This window comes from Macrobrachium nipponense, chromosome 9 (assembly GCF_015104395.2).
Source record: "Macrobrachium nipponense isolate FS-2020 chromosome 9, ASM1510439v2, whole genome shotgun sequence".
NCBI classification, from domain to species: domain Eukaryota; kingdom Metazoa; phylum Arthropoda; class Malacostraca; order Decapoda; family Palaemonidae; genus Macrobrachium; species Macrobrachium nipponense.
Window position 1 is genome coordinate 108,300,638 of NC_061110.1, and position 26,463 is coordinate 108,327,100.

At 36.3% G+C, this 26,463-nt stretch overlaps 2 protein-coding genes across 4 annotated transcripts in view; both read left to right on the top strand.

The window, feature by feature from the left end:
* Positions 1 to 1,200: 1,200 nt before the first annotated feature.
* On the top strand, positions 1,201 to 26,457 carry LOC135218531 (DNA primase small subunit-like). Of its 3 annotated transcripts, none has more exons than XM_064254894.1 (9): positions 1,201 to 1,392; positions 10,543 to 10,699; positions 14,279 to 14,363; positions 14,776 to 14,866; positions 15,733 to 15,928; positions 17,800 to 18,010; positions 19,436 to 19,644; positions 20,266 to 20,432; positions 24,643 to 26,457. In XM_064254894.1, the coding sequence occupies exons 1-9, from the start codon at positions 1,281 to 1,283 to the stop codon at positions 24,660 to 24,662; spliced, it is 1,248 nt and encodes a 415-aa protein (XP_064110964.1). In that variant the 5' UTR covers positions 1,201 to 1,280; the 3' UTR covers positions 24,663 to 26,457. The 3 variants fall into 3 exon arrangements, with proteins under 3 accessions (XP_064110964.1, XP_064110965.1, XP_064110966.1); XM_064254895.1 differs by lacking the exon at positions 1,201 to 1,392 and adding an exon at positions 1,481 to 1,530; XM_064254896.1 differs by lacking the exon at positions 1,201 to 1,392 and adding an exon at positions 7,110 to 7,129.
* The window catches only part of LOC135218206 (DNA primase small subunit-like), a 34,827-nt gene continuing 33,960 nt past the window's right edge, over positions 25,597 to 26,463 (top strand). Inside the window, exon 1 of the mRNA XM_064254358.1 lies at positions 25,597 to 25,811. Coding sequence (XP_064110428.1) covers positions 25,597 to 25,811 — 215 coding nt within the window. The remainder of the gene's footprint in view (positions 25,812 to 26,463) is intronic.

Consider the following 26,463-nt stretch of genomic DNA (forward strand, 5'->3'; position numbering starts at 1 on the left):
TATTATTGACACTTCTCAGCTGTTGCAACTTGAAACAGCGGTCAATTCTCAGCGTACATCTGCATGAGCTGCATGCCCGAAACAGCAACATGGTGTTGTAATGAATTGCATAACTTTCATTGATTTTAATTATATCTATTTGCATAATGCTATTGCATGCTTTACAAGTTGTACTTGGCAGTTACAGTGCTTAATACTTAAAAGTCTACAGTAGGTAATGATTATTTTCGAGTAAATACTAATAATTTTATCCTAGTCACGTAATCAATTCCATTGTAAGCATTTCTGCTATGTTGTTTTGTCACGTGTTTGAGAGAAGTGACGTTACACATCGTTATGTAAGTCTAAACATTCGCTTACCTACGTCATGTTAGACAACTAATACACACACACACATATGTATATATAATATATATATATATATATATGTATATTATATATATATATATATATATATATTATGTCAAATTACTGTTCCTGGACTTTAACCGAAGTTCTTGTTCTATATATGAAGTTATGAACATGAAAAATGATGATGATGATGATGATGATGAGAGAGAGAACATATTTCTTTGCCTCGATCAACCATTTTTAATGGGTTTGATGTATCTACTCTTGTTTTTTTTCTTCGCCAAAAATCTGGTCATAACGAGCAATAAGTCAAACGATAAGGCACATAATTCTTTGCCTACATGTTCTCCAAACCTTGATCAGGTTCTATTTATTAGAATGGAAAATGATTTTACGACTATGGTAGTTAATCAATGATAATTCATATCTACATATAAAAAAAACTCACAGAGAAGCATACGGAGGTCAGATAAGGGCATGTGCTTGATTACGGTAAGCTAATCTTTCTTGTAAATGGGAAGAAGCTTACTTTTAAAGTCAGCATGAGCATGTTTTCTTGAACGGATTTATTTGAGTTGATCTATCGATTTACTGACTGATTAATTGATAGACTGATTTTGCCTCACACCTGGTTCTTGAAGGCAAGGTACTATTCTCATTGTCAAAGAAGAAGAAAGATCAACAGAAAACATTAGAATTATTTAGTAAATATCTACTATATAAAAAGTTAGCGTATGTTAATATATCAGGCATATAATTTAATGGATTTAAAAAGTGACCTCTTATTGAAAAATGTTTTATAAGGCCAAAGATTTTGGTGTTGATTTCTGATCACCTTACCCGCCAAATGTTTGTTTACATTTGAGTTGCTGGAGGTTGCGCCGTTGCGGGAACTTTACGCGGGCAATTTAGTGAGCGAGCGAGGAACCATGCCTTGTCCAACTGCGTTCGACCCTGAATTGCTTACAGATTTACTTCCATTTTATTACAATCGCTTATTCCCTTATGAACAATATTACCGATGGCTGAGTTATGGAGGTGGTATGTACTTTTTATTTGAGTTTATATTGTTGTTTAATGTAGCCGCAAAGTATGTTTGGTGACAACGCAGACTACCTAGGTTTTGGTTGCACGTCATAACCAATTAGAAGTTAAATTTCGTAACTGTCAGATTATTCTGTAAGTTTACGGGGTCACACATTGCTTGACAAAGCATTGAATAGCAAAGCCAGATTGCTAGGCTTAGACTCTTTTCATATTAACGTAGTCATACCTGTTGACTTAGGATTGTTAGGTACTACCTAGCTAGCCTATAGGCTAGTAGCTAGGGCTAGCCTATTAGGCTAACTAGTTTAGCCTAGCTTAAAATTTTACATAGCCTACTAGCTTGGCTACTAATGGAAGTTAAGTTTACGACAGACTGCCGAATACTAGTTTCGCTGCATTTAGGCTAAGTCATTTTGCCATACATGATGGCATGTTGGAGGGTTCGGATACCCATGGGAGCCTGTGAAGCCCCAGTGTCCAAATCGGGGCACATCTCCTTATGTTAGGTTGGGATAAGGGAAAGTTAAGTATGTCAGAATGCTTCTATGTTAACGTAGGCTAGGGTAAACTACTGCATGGACTGGCCCAACACACCGACGGTCTCAGATGGACACCCTCTGAAAAAGTACTCATAACGCGTTCTGACACCGGAGATGTTCATCAGTCGCGACTTGTTGTTGGTGAGAGATGCAGCTAAAGACTTCTACTCTCCTTTCGAAGTAAGTATTTTCTCCAAAGTTAGAAGTTAAGGCCAAATTTAAAGCTTTAAACAGAGGGTAGTGAAAAGGGTGGCCAACGCAGTGCAAATTTCACCAAAATGCTTTCGAAATTTTTACGAACTGGATATAGGTACGGCAGCCGTATCCCTGATTGCGATGGATATTGGTACGGCAGTGTATTGCGCATGCCCGAACACTTGTTTACCGACTGAGGCATATCAGTGACAGCAAGAAAATGAAGGCAAAACATGTTTTCAGGTTTCAACAAGCTGAAAAAGACAATAGACGTCTATGAGGAGGAAAAGTTCCAGAAATGGTATATCCGCAGGTTACGAACGATCGAATCGGCCCTGAAAAGAGCTCCGAAGAGAAGATTCAAAGATTTGAAGCTTAGCTAGTAAGGTAGTGCAGCAGTCAGTAGTGCGTCCAATATGGGAAACATGCTGTTAAAATGGATCTGATTTGGATGATTACTTAAGATTGATTAGGCCGTTTACCAGAGGATTGACTTTGGTAGTTTTCCCTACTACCATGAATACAGCAGAGCACGGTTTCTGTGTATTTCAAGACCTCTGAATCTCCTCTTCGGAGCTCTTTTCGGGGCCGATTCGATCGTTCATGACCTGCGGATATACAATTTCTGGAAGTTTGACTCTTCGTAGACATCTATTGTGCTTTTTTCAGCTTGTTTTTGGATAAACCTGAAAACATCTGTTTTTCGGCTAAAACCGATGTCTTATTACACGGTTCAGAGAGATTTAAAGAAGATATGAAGTACACAGATAGATTAGTTTAGTTTTATTTTTCATGTATATAGTCAAAAATGTAAGTATATTTAAGGATTATTGTGATTTTTCATAATTTCCTTTACTGTCAAAATGTTTTGGTACTTTGGTGATGACAGTATGGTTCTTCACTTTCACATTTCGAATTGAACATGTTCAGCGAAACAATTCTGTTCGACTATTATTACTACTGTCACTTACCTTCTAGTGCTGTACCTATAGCTATTAGCAACAGTGCACGGTAACTGTTGCATGATTAGCAAACTACCATATCTGCAGAAAGTCAATAACACAATACGGCACCACTGACAGAATCTGACGTACCCCTACTATACACGATGTTATTTGTACGGCAGGAAGTCTGAAATTGACGCATGCGCAATTCACTGCCGTACCAATATCTATCGCAGTCAGGGATACGGCTGCCGTACCTATATCCTGTGCCAAATTTTTACCTACACTTGAATAACTTAGAAGATTGGCGCCATCTCGATGTTTGTAGAGTCGCTTGTGTCAACAAACTTCCCATTTCCTGTGATAAATCCGCTCACCACTTGTACCCATAGACGCTGGGGCATTTTCATCACAACAAGCGGAACATGGTCCCTGGCCACAACGTTTTTAAGGAAACTACTGTTTCGGTAGAAGACGACGACGAAGCGTGCACTAGATAATTATTTAAATAGATAGTAAAACATCAATATTTTACATGTTTATGATGATTAATTTGAAAATATTCATTATTGAAAAGTAACTCGATTCTGACTCAAATTTAAATAATTACCTATTTTTCGGAATTAGAACGTTCTTTTAAGTCCTGTATTATGACGTCATGACATCTTGACTTTCGTACCTATTGTAAATGAATTGCTATACTCAACTTTCTTGCAGAACAGTTTACTATTTATTCATGCAGATTGTTATCAGTTATTCATGTAATTGTTATAATCGTAATGCTCATATATATCTTTATTACTTACTTTTTGGATATACCTATGAAGATGTTTTACTGCTGGATTACCGCCATAGTGTGATGCAATCGCTTTCGATCCCTGGGCCTCTGTCTGTTTTCGCACCATAAAAAATTAATGGGGCCGAATTTGCAATGACCAGAAAGTCATTAAAAGAGGAAAGTTAGCATTGAGGAGCATATGTTTTGATTGAGAAAAATACAAATTTATATAATAGCTAGCTTATAAAAAATACTTTATTACAAAAAACTTGATTGACAGCTAAGCAGCATACCTACTATAGGTTTCAGAGACAGTGCAAGCACGTTATTTGGCAATATTTATGTAACGAACACTCGTATCAGAATGAGATTTTGCTGTAGTGTATTACACCCAGTGCCGTAATTTATAAGGGTATCGTGAATCACTAATCATAAAGAATAACGACACTTGTCCTTGTACCAAGAGACAAAAACTCCATTATCCAGAAATGGATACGAACATGTGTAAAAAGCTCCACCTACCCTCTCCCCCCACCTCCACCGCCACTCTTGTCCTTTCCTTCCTTCACCTTCCTTTCTCTCTCTCTCTCTCTGTTGCCAATTGGTATGTGTTCACCCTCCAAACTGGGTATAAGACTTACACAAAACGTGGAAATTGGTGAAATTAGCCTATGTATTGAAAGTATATATAGGCTACATAAATATTTAAGTAATTTTATCATTATAACATTACTATGACAACTAGAATTCATGGAAACAGTTTATGATAATGCATCGGTGTATGTGTGAAGCTCCACTAATGTGGCAACGATGATTTTACCATTCTTAGCATGCAAACATTAAAGGTTACATTTATTTCTGGCATACAGTTATTTAAAAAATCAAAGTACTAATATAGACTTAAATCAATGAAAAGTGCTAGCAAAAAAAAAATATATATATATAATCCACTAATCATCGTCTGCTCCGCGATGGTTTTCGGCAGCCAGATGTACGACAAGGTTAGAAACATTGGATTGTATCTACTTTAGAAATATCTGTAATTTTTCGGGGTAATTTGGTTTCAAAAAAGGGATAATAGTCATGAATTAAATAAACAGTTTGAAATAACAAAGTAAAGTTAAACTAAATAATGAGTAAAGTAAACAATTAAGGGAATAAAACTTTGCAGCGTCGTCGTCTGCTGCTCGTAACTGTGTTTGTGGAGTGAGCGCTTAAAACCAGGAACAGCAACGTGGTTCAAGTTCAATGTGGAGTGAATTAAGACCAAAATGTGTATAATTACAATCAAATAAGCATTGTGGAGTTTCAGTTGTGATGGCAGTAAGGATAAAACCACCGATTACAAGGTAAAAATGAATTCAGTTCACACCATGACCCCCGGGAATAACAAGTTTCATACTTTCACTAATATAGGCAACAAAATGTTGTTTTATTGTGCTGATTACAACTGCAATCTTGAGTAAGATCAATAAACGTTACATATATACGCTAACATTGTTCAAATGAGTGCTGGGAAGGCTGGGAAAGATGGTGGACAGTCCACGATTAGACCGGCCAGCCACACGATAGCCGCCATATTGGATTTCAAAACTGCCTTGAAAACGTATTTTACGAAGAGCGTCACATGCTTATTTTAGTTCGTATGGGGCGTTCGTATATCACATTTTGTTGATGAAACTTCAATCTTTTGAATGGTATGCTTAGAGTTGTAATTGTATTCTTGTTCACCAATTAAATATCGAGTGAATAAGACCCAGCCAGCGTGACGATGGTGGATCGTCCGTGATTGTTTACCCTATGTCATTGTTTTGCTTTTTAGCAGGGTGAAACCCATGGAAATACCTAATGTGAGAAACTCATCATCTGTAGGTTAACTGTAGTTTTTCTGTTAATCCTACAGTTTAGGGGTCCAAATTCACTGCTCCCTTGTCTGTTTTAAAGTGTTCTTTCCTATATTCGGTAGATCTAGGGTAGTTATGTGTGGCGGCCTAGACTATGGCAGTTGCTGTTTTTCTATGCAGTTTTACCTACTGAACAAGAATTTTGAGTAAAATTTATTCGGACAACTGTAATTAACCCCCCAGGGGCCAGTACTAAATACGGTGAAATACATTGGACGCCCCAATCCCTAGTGGATGTCGTATCCGCGGTTACGTTCCTTGCAGTCCTTGTGGACTGCTTCTGTAGAAATACCCTATATTCAATGTCTTCTCTTTGCAGATCTGCAAACAGAAGTATTTGTTAAGGAAAAAAAAAAAAAACTAGCAGTTTGTTTGCTCACAGAAGGATGCGCCCCATTTCGTCACCAATCTGGTGCATTCCCTACCCTATTCGTCACCAAAAACCCATTTCATCACCAAGAATACAGTTGTGAAATCTGTTTTGTTACCATTAATCCCGCTTTCCTTAGACTGTGATAATACACCTCCAACATTATATTTTTTCTCTCGTATAGTACGTCGATATTAACTAATTAGGGCGTTCACTACAGTCTATGGTAGATCTAAGCCAGTATTCCGCGGCGAGATAGACTATCGCAGTTGACGTCTTTCTATAGAATTTACCTCCTGAACAAGAATTTAAAGTAATATTTTTTTGCCCGGCTGTAATTAACCTAGGATTTACCTTTGAACTCTGTCCTACGGTAAGGGGGACCCAATGGGAATGCAGGGTTTTGGTTGGGGTAAATCACTTGGGAGAATTATGCCTGACAAATCTTCTTCCAAAACTACTTATGTAATTATGCTACATTGTAAGACAAACGTAATAAACTGTTAACTGTTTTTGTCCTCCAAAACAACTTTTATAATACAATTAATTACATACAATTAATTAAAAAGAAGGGATCGAAGGAGGGAGGGAGGGAATAACGAGTGTTGAGACAGTCACACTCGTTCTAATTACCAACATGGCGCTTACCAGGTTCGCTTGATACGATCTATAGAAAGACAATCTAATCCATTACCTCAATTTTATTTTGTAGGGCGTTCACTACAGTATTTTTATGGGTTTAGCGTTCTGGTGAAATTGTGCTTCATTGTAAGACAAATGTAGTGAACTGTTAAACTGAAACTGTTTTTGCCTCCAAACCAACTATTTTGAGTCAGTTTGACCAATATTTTTATACTGTTTCATTTAATATTTTTATATAGTGACGAAACGGGCTCAGATGATGGTGACGAAATGGGCAGATCGTAAGAAAACAAAAAAACGTGTGACACGATTATTGTGTGCCCACAACTGTGTTTGTGGAGTGAACGTTTAGGAAGCAGGTAGGGACCTGGTATAGGCTCTTGCTCTTTAGTAGCCACTTCTTGATAGATCTGAAAAAAGGAGCAGTTTATCTGCTTAGGCCTATACAGAAGACAGAAGCAAATTTACTAATTATCAAAATTCTATGGGTCCGTATCCCCGAGGGCGTGTTTTTGTTTCTTTGCGTTCCCCCTTATTCCCTTTTTTTTTTTTTTTTACAATCAGTGCTTCTGTAAGCAGATAAACTGCTCATCTTTTCATTGTTTTCCAATATTCAATAAACAGGGTAAACAACGGGGCTGCGACATAGCTGCCAGTGATACCTTTATGCTCCCCTCAAAGTAAGTGTTTTTGCCAAAATTACGAAATAATGGCATAATTCAAATGCTTTTTCGGGAAGTAGCCACTTTTCGAGAGAGGTGACTACTATGTTTTACCCTATTTGATAAATCTGTGCGCTAATCTTGACTTTACGTAATGCAGTGCATTTGTACTCGTAAACTGTAGGATTACTGTTCTTTTAATAGCTTATCTTGCATCATTTTCATATAGTAGGCTATAGTAGATTCACACAAACCACCGTGCATCTGATGTCTAGGCCAGTCCCTTACGACGCTCTTGATTGGCTGTTGATAAGCCAATCACAGGGCTGGAAATTCTCTGTCTCTCTCGAGAGTTCACATAGGCAGGATGTAAGTTCCACCTCTCCTGAGGAATACTTTTGAAAGATGTATCCCTCAGGAGAGGTGGAACACGCATCCTGCCTATGTGAACTCTCTCGACAGACTGAGAGTTTCTAGTCCTGTCATTAGCTTATCAACAGTCAGTCAGGAGTGACTGGCCTAGACATCAGATGCACGGTTGATGTTAATCTACTATAGTAGAATTTCCTTTGGCTCAGTAAATCCCCTTCTAATCTACTTAACCTTCCAGAAATTACGGTACATACTACCTGTCCATAGGCTCTAGGCTAGTTTCCATATTGTTACAGAGGAAAGTTGGCCACCAATGTAGCCTATGCCCACTGGGTGTTATTTGACCATATGAGAAAAGTAACATTCGTTTATAAAGAGGGAACTTAGGCTAAGCATAGAGTTTGACTCACTAAGTTGTATTTTTGAAGGTTTACTTTATTTTGGGTTTGTTAATGTTTGGGACAGTGCTGTTGTATATTTTTTGGTATTTTAGCCTTAGTTTATACTTGATTCTTTAGTTGGTTGTGCATGTACAACTACAGTTCTGCATGTCATTCACAGATTTTGTTTACAGTAGTTTAGTAATAGTGTATAAAAAATATATTTATTACTGTGGTTTGTAAAGTGAAATACATTAGGTTTTGGGCCGCAAACTTTCCTTAGCTTTCATATTTAGCTTGAATATTTTTAGTTTGTATCCATTATTGCACTTTAGTTGCCATTATTGCACAGTATATACTGTATTTTTGTTAATGATGGTGAAACAATTCGGTGACATTAAACAAGTGAGTGGTAACATATAAGCTCTTAAAAATTTACTATACCTTAACAGAAAGTTTTCCTAAGTTATGGTACAGTAAGAAAATGCACTTTATTCACTGAACTGTAGAAATTGTAGTACTGTATAGAGAAATCTAGCAAGAGAAATATTTATTGATAACAATGATATTGCATTAATGAACTTGCATTTAGGTGCATTTTAAACAAAATTAGTCATGTCTTACCTTAAATTTCACATTACTATGTATTTTGTTGATGTATGTGAGAGAGAGAGAGGGTGACATTCTGTACTGTATTCTTTTTAGCTTTATAACCAAACATCCTAACCTTAAGATTAAAAGTATTTGGAGAATGATGGTGTGAACAGTTTATAATAGACTGTAAAAAAGATAATAGGTCATGAAACAGTTTAGTCTTTCTGCTAAATTTATGACACGAAACAGTTTACTATGAGATTCAGGGTCTCTGTAACATGGTTTTTTGGACTTTGCTGATTTTTATAGAGTAAAAATGATCTAGCCGACACCATGGCCAATGATTACGAGCCATGAGTCGAAAAACATTCATTACGTAAGCAAGGTAAACATCTTTTGATGAAATGTTGCCCTGCCCATCCACCAGACCGAAACTCCATCAGCTCTGAAACCCAAAGACTTTATGAATGGCGGAACGATACATAGATGTGGGTGGGGTATAAGTGCTAGCGTAGTAATACTACTGTAGCAGTAGTGCCGCAACAGTATAGCAGTGATATACATGAATTAAACGTTTAGGCCAACTGCTGGGATCCTTGAGGATCATTTAGCACTTCTTACAACTACTCGAGAAATGAGTTTTTATAGCCAGAAGTTAAATTTTCTAATACAAAAATGCCCATGGTAGCCTTCAGTGTTATCCTGAATTATAACGAGGCGAAAGTGGGTGGAGCCTCATGAAGTCATCACTCTGACGATAATTATTGGTGAAGGTTTAAAGCCAATATACGGTACCGGCTATTTTTTTTCAGTAAATGGGTAGATAGCCAATAAATAAAAATTGCTTGACATTGGATATAGCAGTTATCAAATCAAGCTTGTCTACTATGTTTTTGAAAATTACCAACTATTCCCTACATCATGTCAATCTGATTGTGACCTATAAAGTAGACTAATTTCTTAGGAAACCTATTTTGGGAGTTAGACTAATACTCGAAGTGTTTTTGTATTTATTAACATATTTTGTTGGTTTTTTCATTATGACAATTATCAGTGGAGAGGTTCCAGAGTTCGTAAAGGTGTACTGCTTTGCTTGTATTTAAATTTGTATGTCATTGTAGCCAGAGGTTTAGCCTTCGTTACGTATAGCCAATCATCCATCGAGAAAGAGGGAAGAAATGCTGTCATAAGTTACGTAACGAGTAACTTATGACAGTAAGTTGGCCCGTCTTCAAAAAAAGTCACGTTTACATTATAAGTACCAAATCTATTCAACCTATGTAATGCAGAATACAGTCAAAATTTATGTGTAGATATAATATGTATTCTGAATAAGCGTTATATTTATGAAATGCATAGATAAAAAGTTATTGCGAAAAAACCGTGTTGCAGAGGCCCAGAATCTCATAGTAGTCTCTCCTAAATTTATGATTTATGCTGCACTTAAACCAGGTATTCATTCTTAACATTAAAATTGTTACTCTAAACTGTCAAGTGATTGATTTTGCATTTAAAATGTAGCCTTTGAGAAAGTTGATATAAATGTCTAGGATTCTTTTAATGATACTTATTAAGACAGTGTTAAAGCATCACCTGTCACCTGAGTAAACTTTATATTGTCATTAACTATTAAGTGCATTGCAGTGAAAGAAAAATTCTTTATGGTATTTGGTTGTTATCTCTACTGTATCTTCTTTTAGCTATTGCATAAGAATAAAACATAAACTTTTTAAGAATTAATTTATACTACAAACATAATTCCAGTTCCAAAGACCTACTTCCCATATCGAGAGTTCTCCTTCACTCTGGCAGATGACATTTATATTCGATACCAGTCTTTCAAGGATCAAGAGGAAATGGAAAAGGAAATTAAAAAACAGAAGCCTCACAAGATTGACATTGGAGCAGTTTATAATTTCAGGTTTGGATTTTTAAGTACTTTTGTTTTTTAGCTTCCCAGAGTTAAAGGCTCAAGTGAGTATTTCTGATCAAGGAATTACTGGCATTTGTATTTATAAATGTCTGTTTTTTTTTTTCGGACATGAATTTTTCACATTTTTATCTAATTCAGGACAACCTAGTCATTTCATCTAGCCTAACTGTGCATAAACCTTCTTTGGGGAAGGGTAACTCAAGTTTCTTTAAATGATGACCCTGTGGTAGGGGTGTAAGAATACTACCACCGTAGGTCCTGCGTGTCGTAAAAGGCAACTGAAAGAACAGCTGCTGCCTTGCAATCATACTTTTCAGTAAAAGGCTAGGCCCACCGCCAATAACTGGAAAATGCTGCCTTGCAGTCTTACTTTTTAGTAAATGGCTAGGCCCACTGCCAATAACTGGAAAATGCTGCCTTGCAGTCTTACTTTTTAGTAAATGGCTAGGCCCACTGCCAATAACTGTGGAAACTGCTGCCTTGTAGGTGGACTTCTTAGTCAATGGCGAGGCCCACCGCCAGTAAATGTGGTTGATGACAGCAAGGGCTTGCTGTCATAAAAAAACCCCTTGCCAAACAGTAAACCATGCCTGATGTTTGTAAGAAACATGAATGCAGCAAGGGCGTCCCCTGTAAGCGACTCGCATCGGAATCCCCCTACTGTCTTGATAAATGGGCGAGGGGTACTGCAGGGTTCATGACTGCACCCAAAAAAGTTGAGAGGAAGACAAAGAGCAATTACGTGGAATGTAGGTACTCTAACAGGAAAACTGAGGGAGATAGTAGATGTGATGGAGAGGAGGAAGATAGATTTCTTGTGTGTGGACTAAGTGGAAAGGGAGTGGAACTAGAGAGAAAGGAAATAGGTATAAGCTCTATTACTGCAGGTTGCAAGAAGGAAGAAATGGAGCTGGAATTATAAGTAGTTAGTTACAACTGGAAGGAAAAAGTAGTAGAAGTAAAGAGAGTAAATGATAGGCTTTTAAAGATTCCAATGATAATTGTGGACAAAGTAGTAAATGTAATATCAGCATATGCTCATCAGATGGGGTACCAAGAGCAAGTGAAAGAATTATTTGGACAAGAGTTTGAGGCTGCCATTAGAACAGTGAGAGAGGAAGAGAAACTAATAAAAGGGGCTGATATGAATGGCAGGGCTGGGTAGAGAAGAGATGGGTAAAAGGAGGTACACGGAGGTCACGGGTTTGGAATTAGAACTGAAGGTGAGGATTATATATTGGAGATGGCTCAGAGTTTTGAATTGGCTTGTATGAACTCACGGTTTCAGAAGTTGGATAAGCACTTGATAACTTATTAAAGTGGAGGAGTGCAAAGGCAAATAGATTACATCCTGGTAGAGGAGCCAACAAAAGCAATGTGACAAACTGCAAAGTGATCTTGGGAGAAGTGTGTGTTAAATAACATAGGTTAGCAGTGATAGATTTTAAAATGAGAGGTAGGAAACCCAAAAAGAGAAAGAGGAGATCTATAATAAAGATTTGGGACCTTAAAGGAGGAAAGGGGGAGCAATTTAGGACTGAGAGAGAGAGAGAGCTGGAACATAGAATTTGGACAGGGGAACAGAGTGGAAAATGTCCGGGCAGACGAGAGAAATATGTGTTAGGGAAGCAGAGGAACTGGTGGGAAGAATCAGTGGGTATGGAGTGTTGAGAGGAGAAAAGTGGTGTTAGAATGGAGAGAGTTTAAAGAATCAATTAAAGTAAAATCAAAAGCATTTAAGGACTGGAAAGTAAGGCATGCACAGGGTGCAGAGAAGAGGAAAGAGATGCGAGGAGGGTAGGTATGACTATTGGAAGGGCGGCAGAAGAGATGAAAGAAAGACTAAGAACAAGAGAAGGAGAAGTGGATTTCTAGAAGACTTCAAACTTGAGGAATAGGCAGAGACAAGATTTGGGTAAATTGGGTGCCATCAAGGATGGAGATGGAAACGTATTGTATAGGGCTGACGACATTCAAAAAAAATTTTAAAGAGGAGATGGAGAGAGTATTTTGAACAACTTCTAAACACTAAAAATGAGAGAGGAGGTAGGGGAAGCACAGAGGATGGAGGGACCAGTGATGGAGATATGGGATAAAGTAGTGAAGAGAGCATTAAGTAAAATCGGAGTTCTAAATTGAAATTATCAAATTACTAGGTACAGAGGAGAAGAAATGGATTTATTAAAAGCTATGTGGGAAGAGGAAGAAATGCCAAGGGACTGGGAGGAGAGGCTAATGGTATATATACAAGCAGAAGGGAGATGTTATGGATTGTGGTAACTACAGGGGAATTAAACTACTGGAACATGGATTGAAAGTTTTAGAGAGGATACTGGTCGAAAGGTTAAAAGATTGTAAAGATCAGGAAACAGCAGTATGGATTCATGAGAGGGAGAGGGATGGTGGATGCCATCTTCATAGTAAGACTGCTACTGAAGGAGAGGCTAGAAGGAAAGTTGCAGCACCGTAAGAAGCACCATTAACACGATGCCTATTCTTGCTGTTGGTGTCGTCAAGCAAGTTATGGCACTGTAAAATGCCATTAACAGGGCTGAATAATAGTCCACACTGTTGCACAAGACACTTCACCATTACTTTTGGCTTCCATCTTGAGTTATTATAAGGACCTCTTCCTCTGCCAAGTAAGGGGTATCGGCTTTTACCTATGGAGGACCAGAGACTTCAGGGAGAACAACTATAGATTATTTTCCACAGGTCTAATGAAGAAGTGCATCACTTAAGATCAGTCTCCTGTTGGCTAAGGCATGTTATTCTGAGAACCTATAGTCATGTAATAGACAGCAAAGAAAAGCATGAAAGCTTGTAAGCACACAAAGTCAGAACACTCTCTACTTCTTTTGCTTGTAAGCATGAGTTAGTTTTTTCTTCTGTTTCATGTACAAGTACCTATAGGTGCTAGTTTAACTTTTATTACTTTTCTGTTATAAAGACTGCTCAGAGATGAATTGGCTTGAATATTTTGGGACTGTAGTCTCAGGAGGCTATTTCCACTTCCTTGTAACTCATCACCTTTCAATCATGGCTTGTAATTAATCATCAGATTTTTTTCATGGTGTTGTCTAGAGTCTTTAGGCATCCAGTGTTATTACTTACCTGGATTCTGACTCATTCTATTCTTCAAATAGATCTCAGAATCATACAGTCTAATGAAACAAACAAGTTTTCTAAAATAAGTATTTTTATGATACAAACCCACCAGTCGTACAGGATGTGCTTTCTTCCGATTGCACAGATTTTGTTGACTCAAATATAGTTGCAAAAAAATGAGGAAGGCAGTAGGTATATACACTTCAGGATCCAGATGACACATGTGTAGTCAAACTAACCTTTTGTGGCCGATAGACCAAAGTCTATGGACTTTGGATCATTTTGGATATAAATATGCATGATTAATGGAACTATGAAAAACCTTGTTTTGTGGTATGAATATATTTTTTAAGTGTCTGTTGTAGAGTCTTATGAATCAAGTGAATATGTAGCTAGCCAAATTCTGAATTATGTATTGAAACAGGACATAATACAGTGAAGATTTTTGTATCGTTTTAGGCCAAAAGATCACCGAACTGTATCAGTTTTCGCACCAAAGGAGAAGGAATTAGTGTTTGATATTGATATGACAGATTATGATGAGGTGAGTTGATGGGAATTTTGAAGTTTAGTTTTGTATTGAGTGACAGTCTTTGTTTTTGATATTTGTATGGTCACTTGCAAGAATTGTTACATGTTACATAATTTCTCTATCTTTCTCTCTCTCTGTCTTAATTTTTCAATATCTATTGGTATATAGTATGTATTTGGTATTAAGTAAAGTATATTTATCTTCCTCAAGATTTGTTACTTGGGCAGTTGACTTGCTTTTTCCAGTTTGGATCTGGTATGTAGTAAAATTTCAACACATCTTTTGTTATTTACACCAGTATAGTACTATTGCAAAAATTAAATAAGCAATCATTTGCCATTTTTTAGATTATTTCAAGACTTTGCCATACTTCCTATCTTTCATACACACTAGGCAACTTTAGATTCTCTGCATATTTTAACAGGTTCGGACATGTTGTGAAGGTGCTGAAATCTGCAACAAGTGTTGGAAGTTCATGACTGTTGCTGTTAAAATTTTAGATACTGCCTTGAGAGGTTAGTCTAACTTGCTCTGTGATCATTATTAGTATTCCTTTCACAATCATTATTTTCCTGTTACACATTGGAATACTTCAATAACAATGGGTGTCCATTATCTGGCAAAATTTTCTGGTATATCAGAAGTAAGTGTTGGCTGTTCATTACCAGATTCCATTTTAAAATATTTATGTCACTAAGTAAAGTTACTGTAAAATGTGTAAAATAATACAGTAAAATGTATAAGATAATAAAGTTAACTGATCCTGTTTAGAGCAGGCCTATCAAAGGATATATTTTATAAAGATGTTAAAGAGATTGGCAAACAGCAGAGGTGATTGATTAATACAACAAAGTCATAGTGGGGGTTATGTACTATATAAATTTTTATCGCTAAGAATACTTCAGATAGCTACAATCGCAAAAGAAACTGCTTGAAAGAAATTCTGTACACAGCACTTAAACTCTCCTTCCTTACTTATACTTACCACTTTATTGCTTTCCCTCCCAGACTGCACATACAATACACACTATGTACTGTGTAGCTTCTCCTTCCAGATCATGTAGGCACTACTGAGCATCACTAATTCTGGACCATTTCATTCATGGGTCATTATTTTGAATGATACCATAACCAGATTTACCTCATAACATATTTTGTCCATTTTGTAAAAGAATCACATACTGATGGGTTCATTTTGTGAAATTCTACTTTATAATGATTAGAAGTGGTATATTGTATGGGCTTTACTTTATTTTTTGTGTTCAAGAGGTTTCAGACTTAACAGTGCATGTTGATCTTCTATTGAAATACCAAATTACTTATAGAACATACCATTATGTTAAGATTCAATGTAATATCTGTTATGTCTATTAATACCTAGAGGACTTTGGCTATCAGCACCTTCTTTGGGTATACTCTGGAAGACGTGGCGTTCACTGTTGGGTTTGTGATGCCAAGGCAAGAGCTCTTTCACAGTCGTCCAGATCTGCTGTTGCGGAGTACCTGCAGCTGATCAGAGGAGGAGAAAGTGTGTCAAAAAAGGTTTCCTTGCAGTCAAAGTTACACCCATCAGTCCAGTAAGTAGATATCCTTGATGTATGCTAGCAGTTACAAATTTAATGTAAGATTAAAATTGTAACTAATGTCAGTATCACTTTCTTGTTAGTATATAAGAATTATTTCTGTGCCACTTATGTTCAGATTATCAATCCCATCTTTATATTTTTTATTTCAGTTTAGTCTTCTATTTATTTTTAGTTATAAGGATACTTTAATCTCACAATCTTAATGCTTTAATAGTCTATTTTTTATATTAGTAACTTAAAGTGCTCCATATGGCATGCAGTGTTCACTCTTGAGATTCTTTGTCAACATACATTATAGAACATTACAGAATAGTACTTTTAGCTTTGAGGTGGAAAATAATCTAGAAAATACTAGATGCATGCAGATTTGGTTTTAGGACTAGGTTATGTGGTGGGTTGAACGTTGACTAAAATATCAACTTTCTCTGCCCCATACACTTAACTAACCGGACAGCTTTTTATATATTGTATGGGGCGTTACTGTTCAGTAGCTGGTGTAAATAACAGCAATATACATATCACTGGGAATGTAGTTTGTTTCTCATACACAAGGCTAATATTTGTAGCCAGAAGCAAATTCTTACATGTCAGAAATTATGGAAATCTTTGTATGGTATGACGTTAACATAATCTTGTCTGTGCATTATCTTTACGGTAAGATATCATGTATTTTTTTTACATTTGAATATTGAGATTTGTATCTTTACTTATGTAACTATATAAAAGTCATTGTTTTGTGATGGAGGATAACTTTAATAGCACACGCATGACATTCTCTCTCTCTCTCTCTTCTCTCTCTCTCTCTCTCTCCTCTCCTCTCTCTCTCTCTCTCTCTCTCTCTCTCCTCCTCTCTCTATATATATATATATATATATATATATATTATATATATAAGATATATATAATATATATATATATATATATATATATATAAAATTTTTTGTCTATACAGCTCAATAAATGACATTATACCAGTAACTAAAACTGTATATTAAAAAGGCAATATGTTGTCAGTTTGTGTGTTTCCTTATTTTTAAGAAAGAATAAGGTGAAACATTTTTCACTTCAAACCATTTTTCTGTTTTAGTTCATGTGCATGTGCAGTAAGTAGATTATTTCCAAATACTATATTGTTGGCCAGTACATAGGTAAAAGGATTTAGCTAACTTCCTTCTTAAAGAATATTCAATATTAACATTTTTTGGTAATCATCTGAGACTTTAAGGGTCCCAAATTTTGTCTGTGGCAAAGCACACACACACTGACCAGTCAATGAACATAGCAATGTTGGTGTCATTTTCAAACTGAGTACAGAACCTCTACTTTATTATAGAAATATTCAGAAATAGAAAACAGAGAAAAAGTTAAAATATCACATACATATTTTCATTGGATGATCTTATATGGTATTGAGATCTCACTGGTTGGGAGTAAGGACATCATTTGAATCTCAAAAAGGTAAACTTTAGCCCATTAGGGGTCAGTACCCACAGTTTGCCATGTAAGTAACCTTCATGGGTAGTACTAAAGGGCACTTGTAGTATCCCTTTTACCCAAGTTGCCTTGCCTTTCCTGTTTTTCTCTTCCTACATAGCTGTCAAGTTTTAATTTATTTTATTTTTTTTCAAATTTTAACTTCTTATTAAAGAGTAAATCTTATGAGCCAGCCTTTTGATCCGAGAAATTTGTTCAGTAATTTATTTAAACTTTTATTATAACATTAAGAAACTTCATTAGAAACTATAAGGTGATTAGTCAATGACTCAGAAGCTTACCAAACTGTTTCAAGTGAAAGGAGGTTACTTGTGTTTATCATGAATTTTGTGTTAGAAACATTACTTGTACTATCTGTATTTCCTTAGGAGAGCATTCAAAATTGCGAGTCAATACTTTGAAGACATTATTCTAGAAGACCAAGATTTCCTGAGCACTCCAGAGTTATGGGGCAAGATTTTGGCCTTAATCCCAGACACTGAAATAAGAGAAGCTTTGAACAGGACTATGCCGCAGTGTGTCAATTCAAGACAGAGGTGGAACACCATTCAGGCTGAAATCAATAGACAAGTTAATAAGGTACAGTATTGCTCATCAGACTGCTATATTTGAAATCATGATTATCGTGTTTTTAATTTATAAGTTTTTCAGGAACATTGATTTCCATGGTGGTGTTAACTTCAAGTTGTGCATGAATGAGACTTTTGGATATTTCCACCAAAAGCAGTGAAAAACTTTAGGTTTATCACAAGTATTGTTTTCATTGTCTGCGTCTTATTTGTAGGCTCAGAGATATTTTATAAAGATATGCAACATGTATAAAAGTAGACATATGGAGAACAATGAAGAAGTGGTAAATTAACCTGTTGATTTGTACGAAATGGTATTAGAAAATCTTATGATTTAAGTAGGGCCATGTTACATAACCAACAACAAATATTCAACTAAAATTAAATGCAAGATAATAAAATTTTGACAAATAGAGAGAAAGGAAAGTAAACACGCAATAAGTGCGGTTGCTAAATGTGATATGTTCTTGAAAATGTATACACATACTTTTACAGGCTGAAAATATACATATGTACACTACTCTACAGTATTTAGTTATATACTGCACTGTATTGAATAATTGTCTGTAAAATTATTGTACAAGACAGAGAGAGAAAGATGTGAAGTTTACCTTAACACAATACACACATACATATAGTATGTATACACAATGGAAAAGATATGTAGGAATAACTACATTGCTGTATCAAATGCAGTATGCACTGTACTTCATTAAATAAATTTCAATAAAAATACTATGCACGAGATGGGGGTTACCACTGTTGGTTAAGGTGTTTTGTATGTTAAAAAGACAGATATTTGTTTTTTATAATGTATGTGTTATGTATTTTATTGTAACTAGGTACAAGCACTATAATCAGTTATGTTTTTGTCAGGCTAAATTGTATAGTATTAGATTGTACATACCTTTAGAAGTAAATGTATTTAGCAGATATATCTTTGAAATTGAATAATTTAAGTAAATACTTTAAATTGAATGATAAAAAAAGTAGTACTAGCTAATATAGACTATTAATTGCTTAATATGTAATTGTTATACACTAAGCTATGCGAGTTGGCTTTAGGGTGCTGCATCATGTAGGCTATATGTCAGTTTTCACTACTTGATGGATTTTGTTACTTATAGAGAGAGGCAGACCCCCAACTGTCCATTAAGCTATGTTGCAATGGTATATATATATAGATATGCTGTGATGGCATTTACGCTGTATTTTCGGATATAAAAACATCTGTCTAAGAAATGTATGTATAAGAATATTAATATCATTAGTTACATGTATAACAATATCAACGTCAGGATTATTTTTTTATGTGTGTAAGAATTAATATATATATTTCAACTGCATTCTGGATTCTGTTTTGATTGTTAATTGCAATGTTTTGATGATTATCTGATATTTATGAAAAGAATAAAGTTCTCTCTAATTTCCTCAGGGTGATTCCAAGAAGACAATCAAGCCAAACCTGGTTGCTGAAATCATACTGCAGCTTGTGTATCCTCGACTTGATATCCATGTCACAAAGGGCCTAAACCACTTGCTCAAGTCTCCTTTCTGTGTCCACCCTAAGACTGGACGAGTTTGTGTATGTTTTGATCCTCTCAAAGCAGATGACTTTAACCCATTGGATGTACCACATTTAGGGTGAGAATCGGTACTGGGGTGGCTATAAATGTTTTCTTGAAAGGAACTTCAGAGAATGAAGAAATACCTGAACTAGCTATTATGATATGATAAACTAGAATTAAGGATGTTGTGTATCATATGTCAAACGTACTGTGCTAACTTCTGTTATTAAGTACCTAAATAGTTTTAATGTCAAGAAAGTTATATCATATCAGGAACTTGAATGTTATGTATTAATTTAATAGCAATGAAGTACTGTGTGAGTATGGTTGTCATTTTGATTGTAACCATTTTATTCCCCTGAAAATACTTTTCTTATATGAGGACTACCAGTCATTATGAAGCATCTCCAATGGTGCAATGTTGTTGGTCATGATATTTAAGGATGATTTATGTATGATAAATAGTAAGGTAAATACACTAGCATATTGTCTCACAAATTTTGTAACTCCTGGTGATACATTAGTAAGAGGTATAATATAAAAATAAATAAATGAAAAAAAATAAATGTGCATTTACAGAGTATTGAGGAATAGATTGTTTAGTCTACGAAATCCATTCAAAAACAGAAAGATCCTAATCTAGGGTCTCTACTTTGTTAGTTAAGATCTAATACACTGAAGTTTCTGCTTTTTTCAGTCAACTTGAGAAAGAAGTCAGCGAGTATGATGCCAAGCATAATGATACAGAGCGAAGTGCTGTAGCAGAGTACAAAAAGACTTCAATGAAACAGTCTATGGCAGTGTTTGAATCTTTCCTTAATCGACTGGGATCAGAAAATGCAACCAGAAGGCTAGAGGAGAAGGGTAAGTTGGGTTCAAAGGTTGTATATATTACCAGTCTTATACAGGTTTGGAAATATTTTATTATATATGTTGAATGTATGCAAAAAAAAATTTATCCAAAGATTTTTGGGATGAGCAACCTTCAGCTCAGACTGAAAGTAAACTTGAATAGCAAAAGGAAAGGTAAAAATATTGGACTTAACCCCAAAGCCAGCAGCATACCTTATTTGTAAAGGATGAAAGGTTATTAGATTCAAAGAAAACAGTTTTAAAGGGTTTTTTTGAAAGCTTGAGACCCAAGAAAAAGATGCAGTAGCTGAACTGAACTTTTGAGAATATTGGTTTCCACATATGTGAGATGAGGTGGCTTGCCAGATGTTATCTTAGTTGCTTCAGCATTTCTTTGCATAGTCAAAGCCATGCATAAGTGTAATCATTTAGTGAATTTAAGCATTTAGAAGGTGTTGTGGAGAGCCTTCCATTGTGGGTGATTCAGGGTAGGGATCCTGTGACTGAAGAGCTTAAACTACTTTATCTTTATTTGAACAGGCCCCATAGAGGGGTAGTTCATTAATGGTCTTGGCAACATCCCTTCAGTCCGTAGCTGCAACCTCTCATTCCTTTTTACTGTACAGTGGTACCTCGACATACGAAAGGCTCAACTTACGAAAAACTCGAGATACAAAAGCAAATACGAAAAATTTTAAAGCTCTACATATGAAAAGTTTTCAAGATACGAAAGGTCCTGCTCTCCTATTGGTCAGCATCTACCCCTTGTGCTTTAAGTATTCTATTGGTAAAAGGATGCTGTAAATTAAAAAACTTATTAATGCAATACATTTAATAAAAAAAAACATTAGGTAAAGATAGAATAAAGAATAGAAATGAATGGTTATTATACTGTTTGGTAGTTTCAGTAGTTGAAGAGTGATAATGAAAATTTATGGCTTACTGTGCAAAGTGATTGCTTGGCGATCGTTCGATACTCGTAAGTGCTGGATGTAAACAGAAGTTTGGAAGCTTTTTTTTTTGTTTGTTTATTATAGTTAATGGTTACTTAATAATTATTTGAAATGAGTACATGCAATACATTTAATAAAAAAATTGTGAATTAGATATCATAAAATATAAAATAAATCAGACTGCCAACAAATACGTATTTTTTAGAATTCTTCTGTTTTATTATTATGTTACGTATACGTATGTTTCATTATAGCTATCAGTAACTCGCTATCTCCATTAGGTAAAGATAGAATAAAGAATAGAAATGAATGGTTATTATACTGTTTGGTAGTTTCATTAGTTGAAGAGAGATACTAATGAAAATTTATGGCTTACTGTGTGCTAGGAAAAATGATTGCTTGGCGTTCGTTCGATACTCGTAAGACGGGTAAGAGCTGAATGTAAACAGTCGATTGGAAGGTTTTTTTTTTTTTGTTTGTTTGTGTATTATAGTTAATGATTAATTAATAATTATTTGAAATGAGTACATACTGATTATTTATACATTTTATTGGCATATTCTAAGCTTTTAGCTTCTTAGGTTTAGATGTCAGAATCATAGACTAGGCTACAGTAGCAACCGCTAACATAGGCTAGGCTTATTGCTAAATGACATATGCTAAAGTCCTAATATATGCAGTAAAAATGGGGTTGAACATTACATGCAGTTGAATATTACTCGAGTATGTACAGTATTTTGCCTTTTTGGAGTCATATTTCTTCCGTCGGATCGGCGTCATAACCCTAGAACATGTGTTTTAGGCCTGGAAATATAATTTACTGGGGTGTTTTTGGAGGGCTTGGAACGGATTAGCCATTTTACATGTAAAATGTGGTCCAAGATATGAAAACTTCATGATACGAAGGCCGCCTCGGAACGGATTAATTTCGTATCTCGAGGTACTACTGTACCTCCGTTCATATCTCTTCTTTCCAGATGATTTCCCACCTTCTCTTGACTACTGTTTCATAGTGCAACAATGGGGTTTTCCTCCTGTTACACCCAGAACCCACTAGACAGGTCTGCCAGATAGGGATATCACATGGGCTCACTGCTGGCTCATCGATACAAAATAACATTTGACCATCCTTCATCCTTGCATTAAAGTTGCAGTTTTGTATCAACTTTATTTTAATGGTAGTCTACCAGTAACCTAATTACGTATTTATCAGTATCAGCTACAGCAGTACCTCGAGATACGAAAGGCTCAACTTACGAAAAACTCAAGATACGAAAGCCAATGCGAAAAATTTTACTGCTCTACATACAAAAGGTTTCTGAAAGTCCGAGATTTGCCCGGATAACAATTTTGAAACTCGCGCCGCGCGCTGCCGTCTTAGTACTAGTAGACTCGCCACCATCCTCCTGCTCTCCCATTGGTTCCTGATGCTAGTCATGACCATAAAATCCTTCTCTCCTATTGGACAGCATCCCTCCCATCATGCATCTCATACGTATACGTGGTGGTGTACCTATCTCGGCCTCTTCGTACCAACATCTCTATCGTACGCACACGGCATTCGTTCAGTAAATCGTTTAGTAACGTAAATTCGTTAGTGATTTCGTTGCAGTATACTATTATCGTGTTGTGCGGAAACTTTATTGTGTTACTTATACGTAAATTACGTACAAGATAACGTAGTCATGGGTCCCAAGAAAGTTGAAATTCATGGAAAGAAGCGCATGCTCTCTTTGGAGACAAAGATGGAGATCATCAAGAAGTACGAAGCTGGTATGCAATTGAGTGTGATCGCAAAGGAATACGGCCGTAATCCGTCGACAATAGGCACCATCCTTAAACAGAAGGATGCCATCAAAGCAACTACACCGTCGAAGGGCATCACTATTTTGTCCAGCAAGAGGACCCACGTGCACGACGAAATGGAACGGCTGCTCCTCGTCTGGATAAAAGACAAAGAAATCGCTGGCGATACGGTAACGGAGACAGCAATCGCCCACAAGGCCAGCGCTATTTTCGGCGATTTGATTGCGCAGGCGGAAGACGACGGAGGGGAAGGGACTTCAACGCAAACCCCAGAGTTCAAGCCTTCGCATGGCTGGTTCGAGAATTTTCGTAAACGAACTGGCATCCATTCGGTGGTGCGTCATGGGGAGGCTGCCAGCTCGGACACGAAAGCGGCCGAAGCATTTAAGAAGACTTTCGACGAGATGATGACCAAGGAAGGCTACAGTTCTCAGCAAGTCTTCAATTGAGATGAGACTGGCCTTTTTTGGAAAAAAATGCCTCGTCGGACGTACATCACGGAGGAAGAGAAGAAGCTACCCAGGCATAAGCCTATGAAAGACAGGCTTACGCTCGCACTTTGTTCAAACGCCAGTGGGGATTGCAAGGTGAAGCCCCTACTGGTGTATCATTCTGAGACTCCTCGAGCCTTCAAGGCCCACAAAGTGCTGAAGGAGAAGCTGTAGTATTATCAACCCACCACAATACATTTTCTAGTCACATGCATTTCAAAATTCTCTCTCTCTCTCTCTCTCTCTACATGCATTATAGCATACACAACTTTAATTTTGCTCTATAATGTGTTGGTAAATGGATTTTTGTTTCAATTGACATAGAAAAGGATCAAGAAGCTGATAAAATTTATTGATATATATTCCCTGCAAGTGCCCTTTAGTTTTAATTTGATTTTCTTGTTAGTCATTATGTATTTGAATTTAATTTCATCACAAAATTGGTTACAGATGCATATTTCATATTTGTCATATCCTTACAAAATTACCCTTGGGAAGAAATTAAGGAAATTGTAAAGACCAGTTTCGTGTCAATTTCTTGATGTCTAGATATCAGTGTTCCACTTGCTATTAAGACTATACTTAGTGGAGCCAACCACCTACAGTTCACCTTGCACAACTGCATCGCTCAAGCTCATTGCATTTTGTGTTTGCTTTTCATGCAACCCCAAGGGTATTTGCCACCAACATAGTTGTTTGATGTTTTAACTGTGTAATTTCACCTCTCAGTTAAAGCTTTTTGATAGCTAACCTTGAGTTGTTGTAATGTAACACATTGGTCTGGTTAAAATGTATCTTAAGGTGCAACATTTAAATGTTTACTTCTTGATGATTTTTTTGTGCTTTGGCAAAGGAATGTTTACCAATATAGGAGGATGTCTGATGTTAAAAAGTGCTTTGGTACATTGAATGGTGGTTGTTTATTTTAGGTTTAGATATTTTGACAAAAAATGCATTTTTTCTTTTTAACAGATATGGAGAAGACTTTCTGAAAAGCCTTCAGTCTGATGTGGATCTAGAAGCCTCCTTTTGATGATGGACCAGTTATTACCCTAAAAGTTTGAATGATTCATTTTAACATTGTCAGTCTTGTGTGTGTATATGTATATATTACACATATGCAGAAGACTTTCTGAAATGCCTTCAGTGTGATGTGGATCTAGAAGTCTCCTTTTGATTATGGATCTGGTATTACCTTAATTGTTTGAATTATGCATTTTTACATCTCGGTCTTAATGTGTTTGGGAGCCCTAACATTGTTTATTTTTCTCAGATGGTGCTTTTGGAACAGATATACATTTTGAATAATGTTAGAATAAGGGATATAGGGGAAAAAAATAATTCTATTCAAGGGTGATAAGTATTTTGTCAGACCTGAATATTGTCTAATGCTTGAATTGGCAGGTCAGTGATCTGAAATGTATATGGAGGACTTATTACCAGCATAATTTTATGCGACATTCATGTTTACTGAACCTAGCCTTGGCTGTTGTTGAGGAATATTTCAAACATTGTAGATGGTGTCATTGCTCTGTGAGTGTGATAAACCTCCTTTACTTATTGTAAAGAATAGTTTTACTTCCACTGTTTAAAGTTTTTCATCTTTGGGTAATTCATTGTACATGATAGAAGTGACAGCAATATTACTCCATCTTTGGGTAAATTCATTGTACATGATAGAAGTGACAGCAATATTGCAGAATGAAATATCTTGAGTCAGGAATTTTATTTTAAATATGAACTTTCATATCATTCAGAATTGAAATAGAAAGAAAATATTAATACTTTTGACTTATAAGTCAGTATCGTAACTTTCATGACCACCTCCCTTCTTTTTGTCACAAAATCCCAAACAATAGCATAACTTTCACCACATTCTCCCCATCTTTTTGTCATAAGTCACATTTAGTAGTTGTCCAGGTGCTCATGGCTTTGAAGGCATGTTGCAACAACTTTAGCCAGTTGAGGTGTAGGAGCTTTGCTGCAGGTACTCTCATTGGCATACAATGGGTTTGTCTTATTGTTGAACACTGTCACAGTCTTTCTCAACAGCACTCATTTCCAATGTTGCAGCTGCGAAGGGAGTACTTGTCCATTGATGCCTTTTATGGGAATGTGAAGAAACATTTATATGGTGTTTGGTTAGTTGCCACACACATCAGGTACCTAGGAATATGTAGTTCCCAGCCTTCAACAGGAAAACTTAGGGAATGTAGTGCCAAAGAGAACTGTTGTATTATTCCACCTGTGTTAGTACATGGATTACACACTGATGAGTAGCTGGTTGATATTCCACACTTGCAGAAACTAAAGGTGTGCATTGTAAAGTACCAGTCCCCGGCCTTCAACAGAAAAACTTCGGGAATGTAGTGCTGGGCAGATATTGGTTGGTGTGCAGATTGTATGCAGTGAGGATGAGTGGTTGGTTGATACTCCACGTACATGTAAAAACTGATGGTTCTTGACAGATGTGGAGGCTGCAACACAGTCTGAGTAGTTTTACTTTGGCACCCATGAGATACAGAAAATAGAAAACATGTGCTCAACAGTTGCATCAGAGGTCATGTCATGTCTTCCACATGGAAGGAAAGCATAAACCAACTATATACTCATCTACCACAGAGTGGATGCTTTATCTAGTTTGAAGTGGGCCTTTGCAGCCAATTGTGTCTTTGTAAAGGGCAAGTAGCTTTAATTAATGTTCCAGTCTTCTTATTAAATTGCAGCTTAACTTCAGCATCGTAGACTTTTGGTCGGGTGTTATACATCTATTGAGAAAGTGGGAGGTTCTGG

Bases quoted from the DNA above. Each gene is read 5' to 3' on its own strand.
- LOC135218531 (XM_064254894.1), top strand. From the start codon at position 1,281: ATGCCTTGTCCAACTGCGTTCGACCCTGAATTGCTTACAGATTTACTT. The intron at 14,364-14,775 runs GTGAGTTGATGG...ATATTTTAACAG, and splicing joins ATATGACAGATTATGATGAG to GTTCGGACATGTTGTGAAGG. The intron at 19,645-20,265 runs GTGAGAATCGGT...TGCTTTTTTCAG, and splicing joins TTGGATGTACCACATTTAGG to TCAACTTGAGAAAGAAGTCA.